The 14,197-nt window shown below is 50.6% G+C and overlaps 1 protein-coding gene across 3 annotated transcripts; it reads left to right on the top strand.

The window, feature by feature from the left end:
• Positions 1 to 1,227: 1,227 nt before the first annotated feature.
• ECI1 (enoyl-CoA delta isomerase 1) lies at positions 1,228 to 14,195 on the top strand. 3 transcript variants are annotated; one of them, XM_050968423.1, is made up of 7 exons: positions 1,228 to 1,282; positions 3,472 to 3,576; positions 6,074 to 6,201; positions 6,823 to 6,969; positions 10,022 to 10,143; positions 10,578 to 10,756; positions 13,629 to 14,195. In XM_050968423.1, the coding sequence occupies exons 1-7, from the start codon at positions 1,243 to 1,245 to the stop codon at positions 13,793 to 13,795; spliced, it is 888 nt and encodes a 295-aa protein (XP_050824380.1). In that variant the 5' UTR covers positions 1,228 to 1,242; the 3' UTR covers positions 13,796 to 14,195. The 3 variants fall into 3 exon arrangements, with proteins under 3 accessions (XP_050824380.1, XP_050824378.1, XP_050824379.1); XM_050968421.1 differs by lacking the exon at positions 1,228 to 1,282 and adding an exon at positions 1,386 to 1,440; XM_050968422.1 differs by lacking the exon at positions 1,228 to 1,282 and adding an exon at positions 3,284 to 3,374.
• The last annotated feature ends 2 nt before the right edge of the window (positions 14,196 to 14,197 follow it).

The raw sequence follows: 14,197 nt of genomic DNA on the forward strand, positions 1-14,197 counted from the left end.
GTGTATGTACTGGGAGGAAGGTATTTGGGGTTGCTAGAGGGGTGTGTGTGCACTGGGATGGAGTATTGGGGGTGCATGAGTGGTGTGTGTGCATTGGGAGGGAGTATTAGGGGGTGCTGGCTGGTGTATTTGGGTGATATTGAGGGGGTAACTACAGCCTCACACTCGAGGTGGGGGGCAGTGTCACTCCCTGTTATGGTGACAGGGTGGGTGGTGCAGGCCTGGGATGCCGCCAGCCTGTGAGTGAATGCCTCCTTGTGGATCTCTCCTCCTTCCCAGGGCAGGGAGCCGGGGCTTGGCCCTGTCACCCCTCCCAGCCAGGCTCTGAGTCAGGTGGCCCAGCCAAGAGGTGCTTGGCTGCTCCACTTACCTGGTGGGCCCAGCTCCCTCAACTTCCCTCCTCCCCCATTGCCTGACCACCCCACCCAGAGAGGCTCCCACTACCTCACTCACTAAGCCTGGACACCAGTGCCTGCTGGTTCGCCCACATGGCCACTTGCCCTATCCCTGCACTGCTGCCAGCTGGTAGAGGATGGAGCAGGTGGGGCTCCACACACAGGTAGAGGACACACTGCGCCCTGCAGCCAGGCCACCCACCCACACCCTGCTCCATATGGCTCTGTGTGTGTGTCAATGGAGTGTGTGTGTCAGTGTGGGTGTCTGTGGATGTGTGTGTGAGCCTGTGCACGTGTGTGTGCCTATGAAGGGTGTCTGTGCACATATGAGTGTGTGTCAATGGAATATGTGTATGTGTCTGTGAGTGTGTCACTGTGAGTGTGAGAGAGTCTGTGCAGATGTGAGTGTGTCTGTGCAGGTGCATGTGTGTCAATGGAGTGTCTGTATGTAACTGTGCACTTGTGTGTCAATGGAGTGACTGTATGACTGTGCACTTGTGTGTCAATGGAGTGCATGTGTGTCTGTGCACATGTGAGTGTGTCAGTGTGTGTGAGATGGTGTGTATATGAGTTGGTGCATGTGTGTGTGTCAACAGTGTGTCTGCACATGTGAATGTGTCTCTCTGTGTGTGTGTGTCAGTGTCTGTATGTCAATGTCTCTGTGTGTCCGTATGTGTTAGTATATGTGTGCTAATACTTCTGTAAGTATCAGTGCCTCTGTTTATCGCTGGGTGCCAGTATCTGTGGGTGTCAGTGTCTAGGTGTCAGTCACTGTCCCTGGATGTGTTACGGTCTCTGGGTGTGTGTCTGGGTGTCACTCAGTGTCTATGGGTGTCAGTCAGTGTCTATGGGTGTCTCTCAGTGTCTGGGTGTGTCAGTGTCTCTGGGTGTGTGTCTGGGTGTCAGTCAGTGTCTATGGGTGTCAGTCAGTGTCTGGGTGTGTCACTGTCTCTGGGTGTGTGTCTGGGTGTCACTCAGTGTCTGGGTGGGTGTCAGTCAGTGTCTATGGGTGTCTCTCAGTGTCTGGGTGTGTCAGTGTCTCTGGGTGTGTGTCTGGGTGTCACTCAGTGTCTGGGTGGGTGTCAGTCAGTGTCTAGGTGTCAGTCACTGTCCCTGGGTGTGTCACGGTCTCTGGGTGTGTGTCTGGGTGTCACTCAGTGTCTATGGGTGTCAGTCAGTGTCTATGGGTGTCACTCAGTGTCTGGGTGTGTCAGTGTCTCTGGGTGTGTGTCTGGGTGGGTGTCAGTCAGTGTCTAGGTGTCAGTCACTGTGCCTGGGTGTGTTACGGTCTCTGGGTGTGTGTCTGGGTGGCAGTCAGTGTCTATGAGTGTCAGTCAGTGTCTATGGGTGTCACTCAGTGTCTGGGTGTGTCAGTGTCTCTGGGTGTGTGTCTGGGTGTCACTCAGTGTCTGGGTGGGTGTCAGTCAGTGTCTAGGTGTCAGTCACCGTGCCTGGGTGTGTCACGGTCTCTGGGTGTGTGTCTGGGTGTCACCCAGTGTCTATGGGTGTCAGTCAGTGCCTATGGGTGTCTCTCAGTGTCTGGGTGCGTCAGTGTCTCTGGGTGTATGTCTGGGTGTCAGTCAGTATCTATGGGTGTCAGTCAGTGTCTGAGTGTGTCAGTGTCTCTGGGTGTGTGTCTGGGTGTCACCCAGTGTCTATGGGTGTCACTCAGTGTCTGGGTGTGTCAGTGTGTCTGGGTGTCACTCAGTGTCTGGGTGGGTGTCAGTCAGTGTCTATGGGTGTCTCTCAGTGTCTGGGTGTGCCAGTGTCTCTGGGTGGGATTTAGTGTATGTGCGTGTCTGGCTGTGTGTCAGCGTCCGGCGGGGGGGGCGGGGTCAGTGTCTGGGTGTCAGTCAGTGTCTATGGGTGTCACTCAGTGTCTGGGTGTGTCAGTGTCTCTGGGTGTGTGTCTGGGTGTCACTCAGTGTTTGGGTGGGTGTCAGTCAGTGTCTAGGTGTCAGTCACTGTGCCTGGGTGTGTCACGGTCTCTGGGTGTGTGTCTGGGTGTCAGTCAGTGTCTATGGGTGTCATTCAGTGTCTGGGTGTGTCAGTGTCTCTGGGTGGGTTTTAGTGTATGTGCGTGTCTGGCTGTGTGTCAGCGTCCGGCGGGGGGGGGCGGGGTCAGTGTCTATGGGTGTCAGTCAGTGTCTATGGGTGTCACTCAGTGTCTGGGTGTGTCAGTGTCTCTGGGTGGGTTTTAGTGTATGTGCGTGTCTGGCTGTGTGTCAGCGTCCGGCGGGGGGGGGGGCGGGGTCAGTTTCTATGGGTGTCAGTCAGTGTCTATGGGTGTCACTCAGTGTCTGGGTGTGTCAGTGTCTCTGGGTGTGTGTCTGGGTGTCAGTCAGTGTCTATGGGTGTCAGTCAGTGTCTGGGTGTGTCAGTGTCTCTGGGTGGGATTTAGTGTATGTGCGTGTCTGGCTGTGTGTCAGCGTCCGGCGGGGGGGGGGCGGGGTCAGTGTCTGGGGGTCAGTCAGTGTCTATGGGTGTCACTCAGTGTCTGGGTGTGTCACTGTCTCTGGGTGGGATTTAGTGTATGTGCGTGTCTGGGTGTGTGTCAGCGTCCGGCGGGGGGGGGGCGGGGTCAGTGTCTGGGGGTCAGTCAGTGTCTATGGGTGTCAGTCAGTGTCTGGGTGTGTCAGTGTCCCTGGGTGGGTTTTAGTGTATGTGCGTGTCTGGCTGTGTGTCAGCGTCCGGGGGGGGGGGCGGGGTCAGTGTCTGGGGGTCAGTCAGTGTCTATGGGTGTCACTCAGTGTCTGGGTGTGTCAGTGTCTCTGGGTGGGATTTAGTGTATGTGCGTGTCTGGCTGTGTGTCAGCGTCCGGCGGGGGTGGGGTCAGTGTCTGGGGGTCAGTCAGTGTCTCTGGGCGCGTCAGTTCGCCCAGCCCCGCCCCGCCCCGGCGCTAGGCGGCGCTGCAGCGGGCTGGCAGACGGAAGATGGCGGCGGTGGCGGGGACCCTGGTCCGGCGGCTGCTCCGCTCAGGTGCGGCCCGGTCCCGCGCGTGGGGAGCCGCCCGGGCCGTTCCCGGCGTGCGCTGCCCCCGGCCGGGCCCCGCGGCTGACTCGTGTGTGTCTTTCAGGGCCGCGTCCGGGGCTGTGCGGAGCCGGAGGCCGAGAGCCGGGGGCTGCCCCGCGCAGAGCGATCGGGCACGGCCGGGTGGCGGTGGAGCTGGACAGCAGCGCCGGTGAGGGGCGGCCTGTGTGTGTACCGTGTTGTGGGGGGTGTGCAGCGCCTGGTGTGTGTGTGTACAGTGCTCGGGGGGGCAGGGTGTACTGTGTGTGTACGTGTACAGCCTGCTGTGAAAGCTGGCTGACCCCCCTTAATAGATTACAAGCGGCCAGTAGGTGGGGGAGTAAGTACTGTTCATGGACACAGTAGCTTGCATTTTTTCACTATCTCTTTTCCTCTGCCTCAAGGCAGGAAGATCCTGCTCCTAACCAGTTAGTTCTACTTAGATAAGGGAAACATGAGACTTTACACTTACCAATCAAGTATTAACACGCAAGGGTCTTTGTCTGAATGTGTATAAAAGGTTTCTGAAATTTGTATGAGACAGAGTCTTTTGTACCAAGGTACAGGCTCTCCTTTTTCTGCAGAATAAAGCATTTTTCCTTATCCCTGTCAGGCTGTTAATTGGCTCTCAGCTAGGCAGACCCGATATTTCGGTAACACTGCCAATGTGTGTATAGTGTGCTGGGCTGTGTGTGTACATGTATAGCGTACTGTACATGCACAGCCTGCTGGTGTGTGTGTGTGTGTGTACAGTGCACTGGGCTGTGTGTGTATGGCACACCAGGGTGTGTACATGTACGGCACACTGGGATGTGGGTTTTTACGGATAACGGTGCTCTAGGATCTGTCTGTCTGTGTGTACAGTGCGCTGGGCTCTCTGTAACAGTGCTGTGCACAATGTCTGCCGTAAAAAGTGCTGACACTTGGTAATGGGTCCAGAAAAGCTGCTGTGATTGTTTTAACATGCATGTGACTTGTCTCCTGCAGTGACTTAGGCCTATGGGCTTCTGCACATACACGCATTTGGATGAAGGAATAGGCCTTAAGCCCTGCCACAGTTTGCCATTATGATCTTCACAAGCACACCTCAAATAATCTATGTCAGGGGTCGGCAACCTTTCAGAAGTGGTGTGCCGAGTCTTCATTTATTCACTTTAATTTAAGGTTTCGCGTGCCGGTAATACACGTTAATGTTTTTTAGAAGGTCTCGCTCTATGTCTATATATTATATAACTATAAACTATTGTTGTTTCGTAAAGTAAACAAGGTTTTCAGAATGTTTAAGAAGCTTCATTTTAAATTAAATTAAAATGTTGATCTTACGCCACCGGCCCACTCAGCCCACTGCTGATCTGGGGTTCTGTTCACCTAGGCTGACAGCGGGCTGAGCAGAACCCCAGATCGGCTGCAGGCTGAGCGGGGACTGCGGCCGGGACCCCAGACCGACAATGGGCTGAGCGGCTCAGCCCACTGCCGCTCCGGGGTTCCATCCGCCAGCTCCTGCCAGCCGGGATCCCAGCTGCCGGTCTGGGGTCCCAGCCCTGCCCACATACAGTGGGTACCTACCTTCTCCCTGATTCTGGCCCATTCTCTTCTCTCTGCACTCTGACGGTGGGAGTGCACTGAGCACAGGGCTGGGGGTGAAGGGTCTGGCCAGGAGCTAGAATGATGGAGGGGGCTCAGGGTTGGGGCAGGAGGTTTATGTTGTCGATCCCTGATCTATATCTAAAGTACAGAGTGCGTGTCCCTTCTCTATGTGAGCACAGCCAGTCCCACTTGGGTGCTTATCAGGAATGTGACCACAATCAAGAGAACTGCACTGAAGTCAGTGAGTAGTTTCTAGTGGTACAGGAGGAATGTTCAGTAGGTGTTTTGGAGAAAGCCATTGCAAGCTTTACCTGCTAGAAACAATGGGATGTGCTGTTTACTCCTTTTGATGGTAGCTGCCAGAGCTCGAAACATCCTATTTCTCGTTAATGTAATTCCCGTAGAGCTGCATTTCAAGAGGTTCTTCCACAAGATGGGCTGTCAGGAGAACTGGGTTCTGCCACACTGTGACTGTGGCTTTATATCTTTCTGTGCTCCGCTCCTCATCTGCAGATGGGGAACAATGTTTCACAGAGTGTTATGAGGCTAAAACGATATTAGTGGAGTGCACAGATCTTTGCATGGGAGGAGCTAGAGAGACGCCAGATACCCCTAACAGGCATGATACGAGTGGAGAAAATCCGGCAACTTAGTTATGTAAACTGGCATGGCCAGTTACCCATAGACTTTAAAATCAGAAGGGACCATCGTGATCATCTAGTTTGACCTCCTGCACAATGCAGGGCACAGAACCTCACCCAGCCACTCCTGTAATAGACTCCTAACTTCCAGCTGAGTTACAGCAGTCCTTAAATCATCATTTAAAGACTTTAAGTTACAGAGATTTCACAGCTAGTTTAAACCTGTAAGTGACCGGTGCCCCATTGTGCAGAGGAAGGTGCAAACCCCCCAGGATCTCTGCCAATCTGACCTGGAGGAAAATTTCCTAAGCTAGCATCCAGGCCTGATCCAGTCTGGTCTTGGGAACATTCAGAGATCTGGAATGTGCTAATTAGCGGCATGGCAGACATTGCTACGGTCATCTCCAGTGGGTTCTAATTCTTCTATTTGCTGTGGTGCAGGGGTAGCTGTGATGAAGATGGAGAACCTTCCTGTGAACAGCCTGAGCTTGGACTTTCTAACAGAGTTTCTAATAAGCCTGGAGAAACTGGAGAATGACCGAGGCTGCAGAGGGGTCATCCTGACGTCAGTATGTATTGCACTGAAATGAGGATACTCTTTACAGAGCCAGTCTTGGCTGGCCGGTAGTACCAGGTGTTACTATATGCAGGATGTGCGAGTGCCAGACCCCGGTTTGTTCCTTTGCTTCATGCTTAGCCATATTGCTCTCTAGCAACCAGTTCAGGCGATATCAGAGCATGGCATTGGTAGGCTCTGAAGGCTATCATACTGAGCCACCTCTGCCTGAGGGAGGTCATTGCTGCAGGGGCCTTCAAGAATGGAAAGAAATAAAATGGGCTACAACTGGGCTCTGATTTGGGAGGGAAATACTTTGTCCTCTTTCTTTTTTAAACTCACCTGTCATTATCTGGCATCAAATTAGAAATAAGCCACAAGCATTGCTAAGTAAAAATAATTATTCCAAAGAAATGAATTTCCCCTTTATTCGTGTGTTTCTTTGTTGTTTTTCTTGCTGGTACGGTCTCTTGAGGTATCCGTTAATGTAACTCTTAGGAAATTTGCAAAATATTAAAGATATTTGTGTGCTGAGTTTTGTACACATGTGATCAGGTTAGGTTCTACCAGACCATGTTGCTAACAAGTTGAAAGGTCAGTTGCTACATTTGATGTTTTTCTTACATTATTTTAGGGTGCCCCCAAAATCTTCTCAGCTGGCCTGGATATTATGGAGATGTACGGGAAGAGCGCAGAGCACTATGCAGAGTTCTGGAAGGCCGTTCAGGAGATGTGGCTCAGGCTGTACCAATCCAACATGGTGACAATAGCCGCTATCAATGCAAGTCGTCTTTATACCTGACTTCATAGAAGGCTCTCAATTGTTAGTCACTTGCCTTGGTTTCTTGGTACCGTGGGGGCAGGGACAGAAAAGGCAGTAGGCTTTATGTACCAACGTGTGTGTGTGTGTGTGTGTGTGTGTGTGTTTGTGTGTAAAATATACACGTGTATGTTTCACATGCTCCTCCACACAGAAATATGCAGGGTCCCTACAGTTGCAGGTTGGTTCTGTTCCTGATTCTCAGATACAGGCATGAATGAATCAGTTACTCCGAGATGGTTTTGTGTATCGCAGTGGGTGAACGGCCATGCGTTGCACCTCAGAAGTGCTGAGCACTTTAAGCTCCCTCTGGTTCCAGTGGGACTTGCTCAGCACGGCACAGGAAGCCTGAGCTCCTTGGTGCCTCAGACGATTGCACATGCAGCTCGCTAGCCGTCTTAGCAGCCTCTTAAAGTGACAACTCACAACAGGATCTCCTGTAGGCTGCTGGCTCTGATTGAATTCTTTGTTTCTGCTGCACAGACATAGCAAAGAGTGCACCCAGCCCCAGGAAGCCCTGTATAAGAACGGGGTTATCCCAGATGCTGTGTGTGCAGGAGGGCTTGATGGCTAGCTGGGGAGGGCACCATGGAAAAGTGGCTACTCGTGGTGTTATGATTTTTTCCCCCATCCTGAGATCCTCCTTTCTTGGAGTCCATGAGTCCAAGGACTGTAGGGACAGGGGAGGCTGGAACACCATTCGTGGTACTTCTTGCTTTATTGTTGTCATGGTACAATTCCCCACTCTGAACCTTAGCGTCCAAAAGATGGGGTACCAGCATGAATTCCTCTAAGCTTAATTACCAGCTTAGAACCTGTAGCGCTGCCACCAACCAGGAATTCCAGTGCCTGGAACACTCTGGTCCCCTCAAAACCTTGCCCGGGGACCCCCAAGACCCAGACCCTCTGGATCTTAACACAAGGAAAGCAAACCCTTTCCCCCACCGTTACCTCTCCCAGACTTCCCCTCCCTGGGTTATCCTGGAAGATCACTGTGATTCAAACTCCTTGAATCTTAAACAGAGAGGAAAATGCACCTTCCTCCCGCCTTCTCTTTCCCCCTCCCAGACTCTTCCTGAGAGAGAAAGTAATCCTGACACAGAGAGAAATTAGCCTCTCTCTCCCCCTTCCCTCCTTTCTCCCCACCAATTCCCTGGTGAATCCAGACCCAGTCCCCTGGGGTCTCACACCAGAATAAAAAAACAATCAGGTTCTTAAACAAGAAACTTTTAATTAAAGAGAGAAAAACAGTAAAAATGATCTTGTAAATTTAAGATGGAATAGGTACAGGGTCTTTCAGCTATAGACACTGGGAACACCCTCCCAGCCTAAGTATACAAGTACAAATTAAAATCCTTTCAGCCAAATACACATTTGAACTTCTTCCAACCAAATACACATTTGCAAATAAAGAAAACAACCATAAGCCTAACTCGCTTTATCTACCTAGTACTCACTAGTCTGAACTTACAAGAGCCTGTATTGGAGAGATTGGAGAGAAACCTGGTTGCACATCTGATCCCTCTGAGCCCCCAGAGTGAACAACAACCAAAACTAACAGCATAGCACAAAAACTTCCCTCCCTCAAGATTTGAAAGTATCCTGTCCTCTGATTAGTCCTCTGGTCAGGTGACAGCCTGGCTCACTGATCTTGTTAACCCTTTACAGTCAAAGATATATAAAGTACTTCTGTGCTATTAACTTTTCTTATCTATGACAATTGTCCCTGACGCAGCCTACACTTTCAAATGGCAATTTGGTTGGGAAGTCACGCTGCTTGGATTAGCATTAGCTCTGGGCTAGTGCTGCCCATCTACTGAGGGACATGGTAAGCGGTGGTATCACACCCGAAGAAGCCATGTTGCCAGGGTGTGGGAGAAGCTAGCAGACAACTCCATAGATCCTGGGTTTTCCCTCCTTTCCAGCTCCCCTCCATCCCCTCACCTCCCCCAAAGCCCTCCCACTAGAGGAGACGGTTGCCTAGAAACTCCATCAAATGAGCTCTGATTTGTTTCCTGGCCCCTCTGGCTCCTTGCTAGGGTTTCTCTGCATTAGGGGAGACGCCATTCCTATGTTACAGGCGTTGTGGAAGGAAGAGGTGATTGCACTCTGTTGTTACTCCCACAGCAAGGGCAGTTCATATGTCTACTGGCATAAGTTAATATGCAGTAATTGGTTATTGTTTCTTGGGTTACACTGGCCCATCTGGTGATTCTTGGCCAAGGGAGAAATGCATTCTGAATTTGTATATTTAGACATGCAATGTCTGTGTATTGTTTGGTCACTCGCTTTTATTTTTCCGCAAAATAACTGCTGGCACCGGCTGTATCTCTGCGACTAGCAATTCTCTTGACTTTCTCTCTGAGGCTGAATGTATGAGGAAAGGAGGCAGTTAGGACTTTTAAAAAGTGACACCATCAGGTCACGTACGGTCTCAAGTGTAGGTTTCCCAAAGTCCTAGGCCAATGGAAATGTTTACTTGGAGCTTTTAAATATAAATTCCCCTTGGAAAAATATTTTTGGTTTAAAAAAACAAAAGAAAACCCAACCCCACTCCACTGCAGCATTTGCAACCCAAACAAGGCAGCCACCTGCTAGAGCTGGAGAACCTGAGAGTAACACTGACAAGGAATAGAGGTGAAATTGACTAGTTCATTTCCCAGTCTGGGAAAGTTCAAACAGTGAACCACATAAATGGAGGGGGGCGAGGGTTAAAATGGAAATAATATATATATATATATATATATATATATATATATATATATATATATATATATATATATATATATATATATATAGGTCAGGAATTGTTTTAATGCCTTTTTTTACTCTGACCATGTTCCTTTGAAGATTTATAGGGACATGACTTCAAAGCCTTATCCCCAGTGCTGTTCTGAGTACGTCCTGTGTGCGATAGAATGATGATGTTATGGTGAGAGGAGACTGAGTGTTTTAGAACTGGAAGCACGTTGTGGAGATTTAACTAGACCCAGTCTCTTCCTTCCTGCGCCAGGGGTCCAGTCCAGCAGGGGGCTGTCTGATGGCCATGTGCTGTGACTACAGAATCATGGCGGAGAACCCAAAATACAACATTGGCCTGAACGAAACGCAGCTGGGTATTGTTGCACCTTTCTGGTAAGGTTACACTGTAATCAGACAAGTGTATTTATGTAGGGGGACGGGCGCAGTGCTGCTCTGAAATGTGTATTCAGAGGCACCACAGTCATGGACTATGGGGGTAGCGCATAGAGTCCCAGCCCCATTGCGCTGGGTGCAGTACATACATGTAACAGAGAGAGACAGCCCCTGCCTTTTAGAGCTTACAATGAAAGTATAAGACAAGAGTATGGGTGGCTGCAGAGGGGGACTGCAAGGCAACACAGATGATACCAGTCAGTCTGCAAAGCAGCCAGCATGCTTGCCTGACCATTGCTGAGTGGTTTGGAGGCATCCCAGCAGAGGAGAGTTCTAAAGAGGGATTGGAGGGAGGACAGGATGGTTACTTAACATCAGCTCTTTGTCACTGCTTCTCTTTACGCGTTCCCTCACCTTAGAGTTTCCTCTCCTAGGTTTAAGGATACAATGGTGAACACTATTGGAAACCGAGCTACAGAGCGTTCCCTCGAGCTGGGGCTCTTGTACTCCCCGCCTGAGGCCCATAAAATAGGCCTTGTAGATCAGTTAGTACCAGAGGAGAAGATACAGAGCACGGCTGCTTCTGTGATGTCACAGTGGTTAGCTATTCCAGGTAAGAGACTTCCAGCCACAGGAGGCTGCTGCCATTCTCTGCTCCTGTCAAAGCGCAGTGAGCTCCCGGCCGGAGCGTGCTGGTCACCTGGTGTAGCACAGTGAGAGTGATGGAAGGGAATGAGACGCAATCGGAGAGTGAGGCTTAACAGTGCCCAGTTCATCTGCATGTGGTAATGTCAGCAATATTTATCCTAGATTGATTAAAAATGAGGCAGAAGAGTATTGGACCAGATCCACTAGCAAACCTCTGAGAAACCCTGGGCGGGCGAGTCCCAGAGGGAAGGGGAACGGTAGAGAGACCCATGCAATTGGACTATAACGGTTCAGTGCAGCCTCTGGAAACAACTGGAACAGGCCAGGCTGTAAGCATGTATGGGAGAATCCAGTGCCAAATAGCCTGGCATGGCTTGGCTCTAGTGAGCTCAAGGGGCCCAACCCCTTGGCTGTCTTTGGAGAAGTTACCAAGTTCATGGCCAGAGCCAGCTCCCACTGAAATGAGTGGTAAAGCTGCCGTTGGTGAGATCAGAAATGAAGGCAGTGCAATGAGCATATTGGGGTTGAGATGCCATGGATGGCAGGCCGGCCATCTCACCTGGCTAGCGTGAGGTTCAGACACATAGCTTCACACAGCTGCCGCTGCCGTGAGGCCAGTGAGCCACTGCTGGCTAGGACAGTGTGTGGAGGGGGAAGAAATTCGAAGCTCGCTCTGTGGCTCATGTATGAATAGTGGTGGTTTTCAGCTCAGCGTGCAACGAGCCTGTGTGAGGGCACGTGCTGTCCTATGCCTTAAAGCCGTTGCGTGGGGTTTAATACAGATCTGAGCATTAGAAACAGAAGGTGCCCAGCCAATGGGAAATGCGCTCTGCATGTGCCTTCCACTCAGGGAATGAACTGAGAGAGACAAACCAAGTCTGGGCCTTCCCAGCCCCTCCCCACTACATGTAAGAGCTGATTGTAATGTATCATTGGCTCTCACATTCCATTCCCGATTCCTTTGCCTTCTAGAATCTTTGTAATCTGGGACTGACAGGCAGGTGCCCAGGATGCTCCTACACATCCTTGGCTTGGGAGCAGGTCCCCAAGCATCTCTTGGGCCCTGCACTCCGAGGATGGGAAGGGTGTCAGGATGCCCATCAGTCGCTGGCCACTTATCCTAGAGGGGAGCAAGTCACCAGTCCCCTCTTGTCTGGCTTCCTGGAGGCTCCAGTGCAGATCTCACAATCCCCACACTAGGTCCCTGACCTAGTACCAGTCCTTGCAATGCAGTTATATTAACTAGAGTATGTGCTATACAGGGGCCCTGGTGGGTTATCACCTAGAGGAGCCTCCAGTATATGTGTGGGCAGCTGATCTGTTTCTTTCCCAGATTTGCTCTTACACAAATACCTGGAAAATGAAATGTGTGTTGCACTAATGCACTCTCGTGTGTTGCACCAATAAAACGCAAGACAGACCATGCTAGAATGACGGTGCTTGCTCTGTATAATGCTGCTGGCAGAGCTAACTTGCATTTACTGACTTTAACTGAGCGATCAAACCCTCATGAGAATGCTTATTTAATTACTGTCTCATAATCGATGTGCATTATAGTAATCGGACACTGGTGCGGGAAAGGAAAACATTTGGTTAGGAGTATCGAGCACAGCACAAGCGAGTAAATTCTGCTCTGGTGACTGCTCTGGTTTTCGGAGCCAGGTTCACTTCTGCACATCAATTTTTACAAGAGCTCCATACAAATAGGAGAGGATTCAGTGGAGAGGAAATGCTGGAAGAATAGTCGCTCTGAGGAAAGCTTTAAAAGCGTGTGCGGTCTTAGAGGGAAGGTATGAGGCAGAGCAGGGGAGGGCTGGACAGCTTTGGAAACGGAGGTGGTGGGCTGCCATTCGGATCCTGCTGCAGGATTTCATTTATGCAACTGGTGGCAGACAAGCTCTTCGTGTTCTCTAACTTTGGTTGGTCTCTTCCCCACTTGAGAGCTTACTCTTCCCTTTGCCGTGTGCCTGAGCCAGAGATTCCCCACTGGAGGGCTCCTTGGCCATGCTCCCGAGGATCTCGCCTGATGGGGATGTGGCTGGTCATGTCATGGAGAATGTCTGTGGTCTGGGATAGGCTTTAGGAGAGTTTCCAGGCTGTCCTGGAAGTGAGATGCATGGAGAATGTCCATAGTGTGGTGGAGATGGACCTCCTTAACCCATAATGACATTGTCTGTGTTTGGAACTCAGGGCCGCGTCCTCTCGCAGCTGGTGTAAACTGGTGCAGATTCCTTGAAGTCCATGGAGCAATGCTGAGTGTCACCAGCTGGGAAACTGGCTTTATTGTGCTGTTCTGGGAGCTGATTCAGAGGACGTGCCCCAGGGGATGGGGCAGTTAATGTTTGTTCCTGGTGGTATCACTTGTGTCAAACAGTGTTGACAAAGAGCATTGATTTTTAAGGCCAGAAGGGACCACTGTGATCTTCTAGTCTGATCTCCTGTACAGCACAGGCCAGAGAAGTTCACCAGGTCATCCCTTCACTGAGTCCATCACATGTGTTTTGACAGAAGCGTCTTCCAGAAAGGAATCCAGTCTGGCTTCGGGGACACCAGGAGATGGAGTGTCCACCACTTCCCTTGGGAGGTTGCTGTGGTGGTTTATCACCCTCACTATTAAAAATGTGTGCCTTGTTTCCAATTTGCCTTTGTCTGGCTTCAGCTTCCAGCTCTTGGTTCTTGGTCTGTCACTCCGTGTTAGAATCAAGAGTGTGTTAGGACCCAGTATTCTTTTCCGCAGGAAGGTAATTACACCCCGTGGTCCTGCTGAGAGGCGGACCTCTGGTTGTAATGTACACTGACCCTGCGCGGCCAACATGATATCTCTCTCTACTCCACAGACCACGCCCGTCAGATCACCAAATCCATGATGAGGAAGCCGACTGTGGACCGTCTGCTCACCCACCGCGAATCTGACATTCACAACTTTGTCAGCTTCATCACAAAAGACTCCATTCAAAAGTCTCTCCAGATGTACATGGAGATGCTAAAGCAGAGGAGAGGCTGAGGAGGTGGCCTGCCCCCACATGGGGTCACTGGCCTGGAAAACTGAAGAGCCATATGCCAACCTCTGAACACCTGGCAATAGCTTTAGATTTTTAAAAGGAAATATTTTTCAGTGTAATTGATCCGATTTATCCTGGCTGTCACCTTAGCCTCCTGTTTCTAGCCCTCTCACGCTAGTGCCTGGTCTTATGGTGCCTAATACTGATGCCTTTTTCCTGAAGGGCTGCAGGAAATGTTTGATTGGATGGTCCAAATAAATAAATGAGTGGTCAGCCTGTTGCTACTGTGAAACATCATACGCTGGCATGGCTGGGGCCTCCTGGCGCTCAGATGTTTGCCTTCTGAAAAGCGTGAATGTTAAAAATGTGAATTGTCAATAAAATGTCTTGACAGGAGGCCAATT

The sequence above is a fragment of the Gopherus flavomarginatus genome, chromosome 9, assembly GCF_025201925.1.
Source record: "Gopherus flavomarginatus isolate rGopFla2 chromosome 9, rGopFla2.mat.asm, whole genome shotgun sequence".
NCBI classification, from domain to species: domain Eukaryota; kingdom Metazoa; phylum Chordata; order Testudines; family Testudinidae; genus Gopherus; species Gopherus flavomarginatus.

What these genes read in the sequence shown, in the direction of transcription:
- ECI1 (XM_050968422.1), top strand. Translation starts at nt 3,329, where the DNA reads ATGGCGGCGGTGGCGGGGACCCTGGTCCGGCGGCTGCTCCGCTCAG. An exon ending in CCGGCGGCTGCTCCGCTCAG is followed by an intron (nt 3,375 to 3,471) that starts GTGCGGCCCGGT and finishes TGTGTCTTTCAG; the next exon opens with GGCCGCGTCCGGGGCTGTGC. An exon ending in ACAGTGGTTAGCTATTCCAG is followed by an intron (nt 10,757 to 13,628) that starts GTAAGAGACTTC and finishes TCTACTCCACAG; the next exon opens with ACCACGCCCGTCAGATCACC.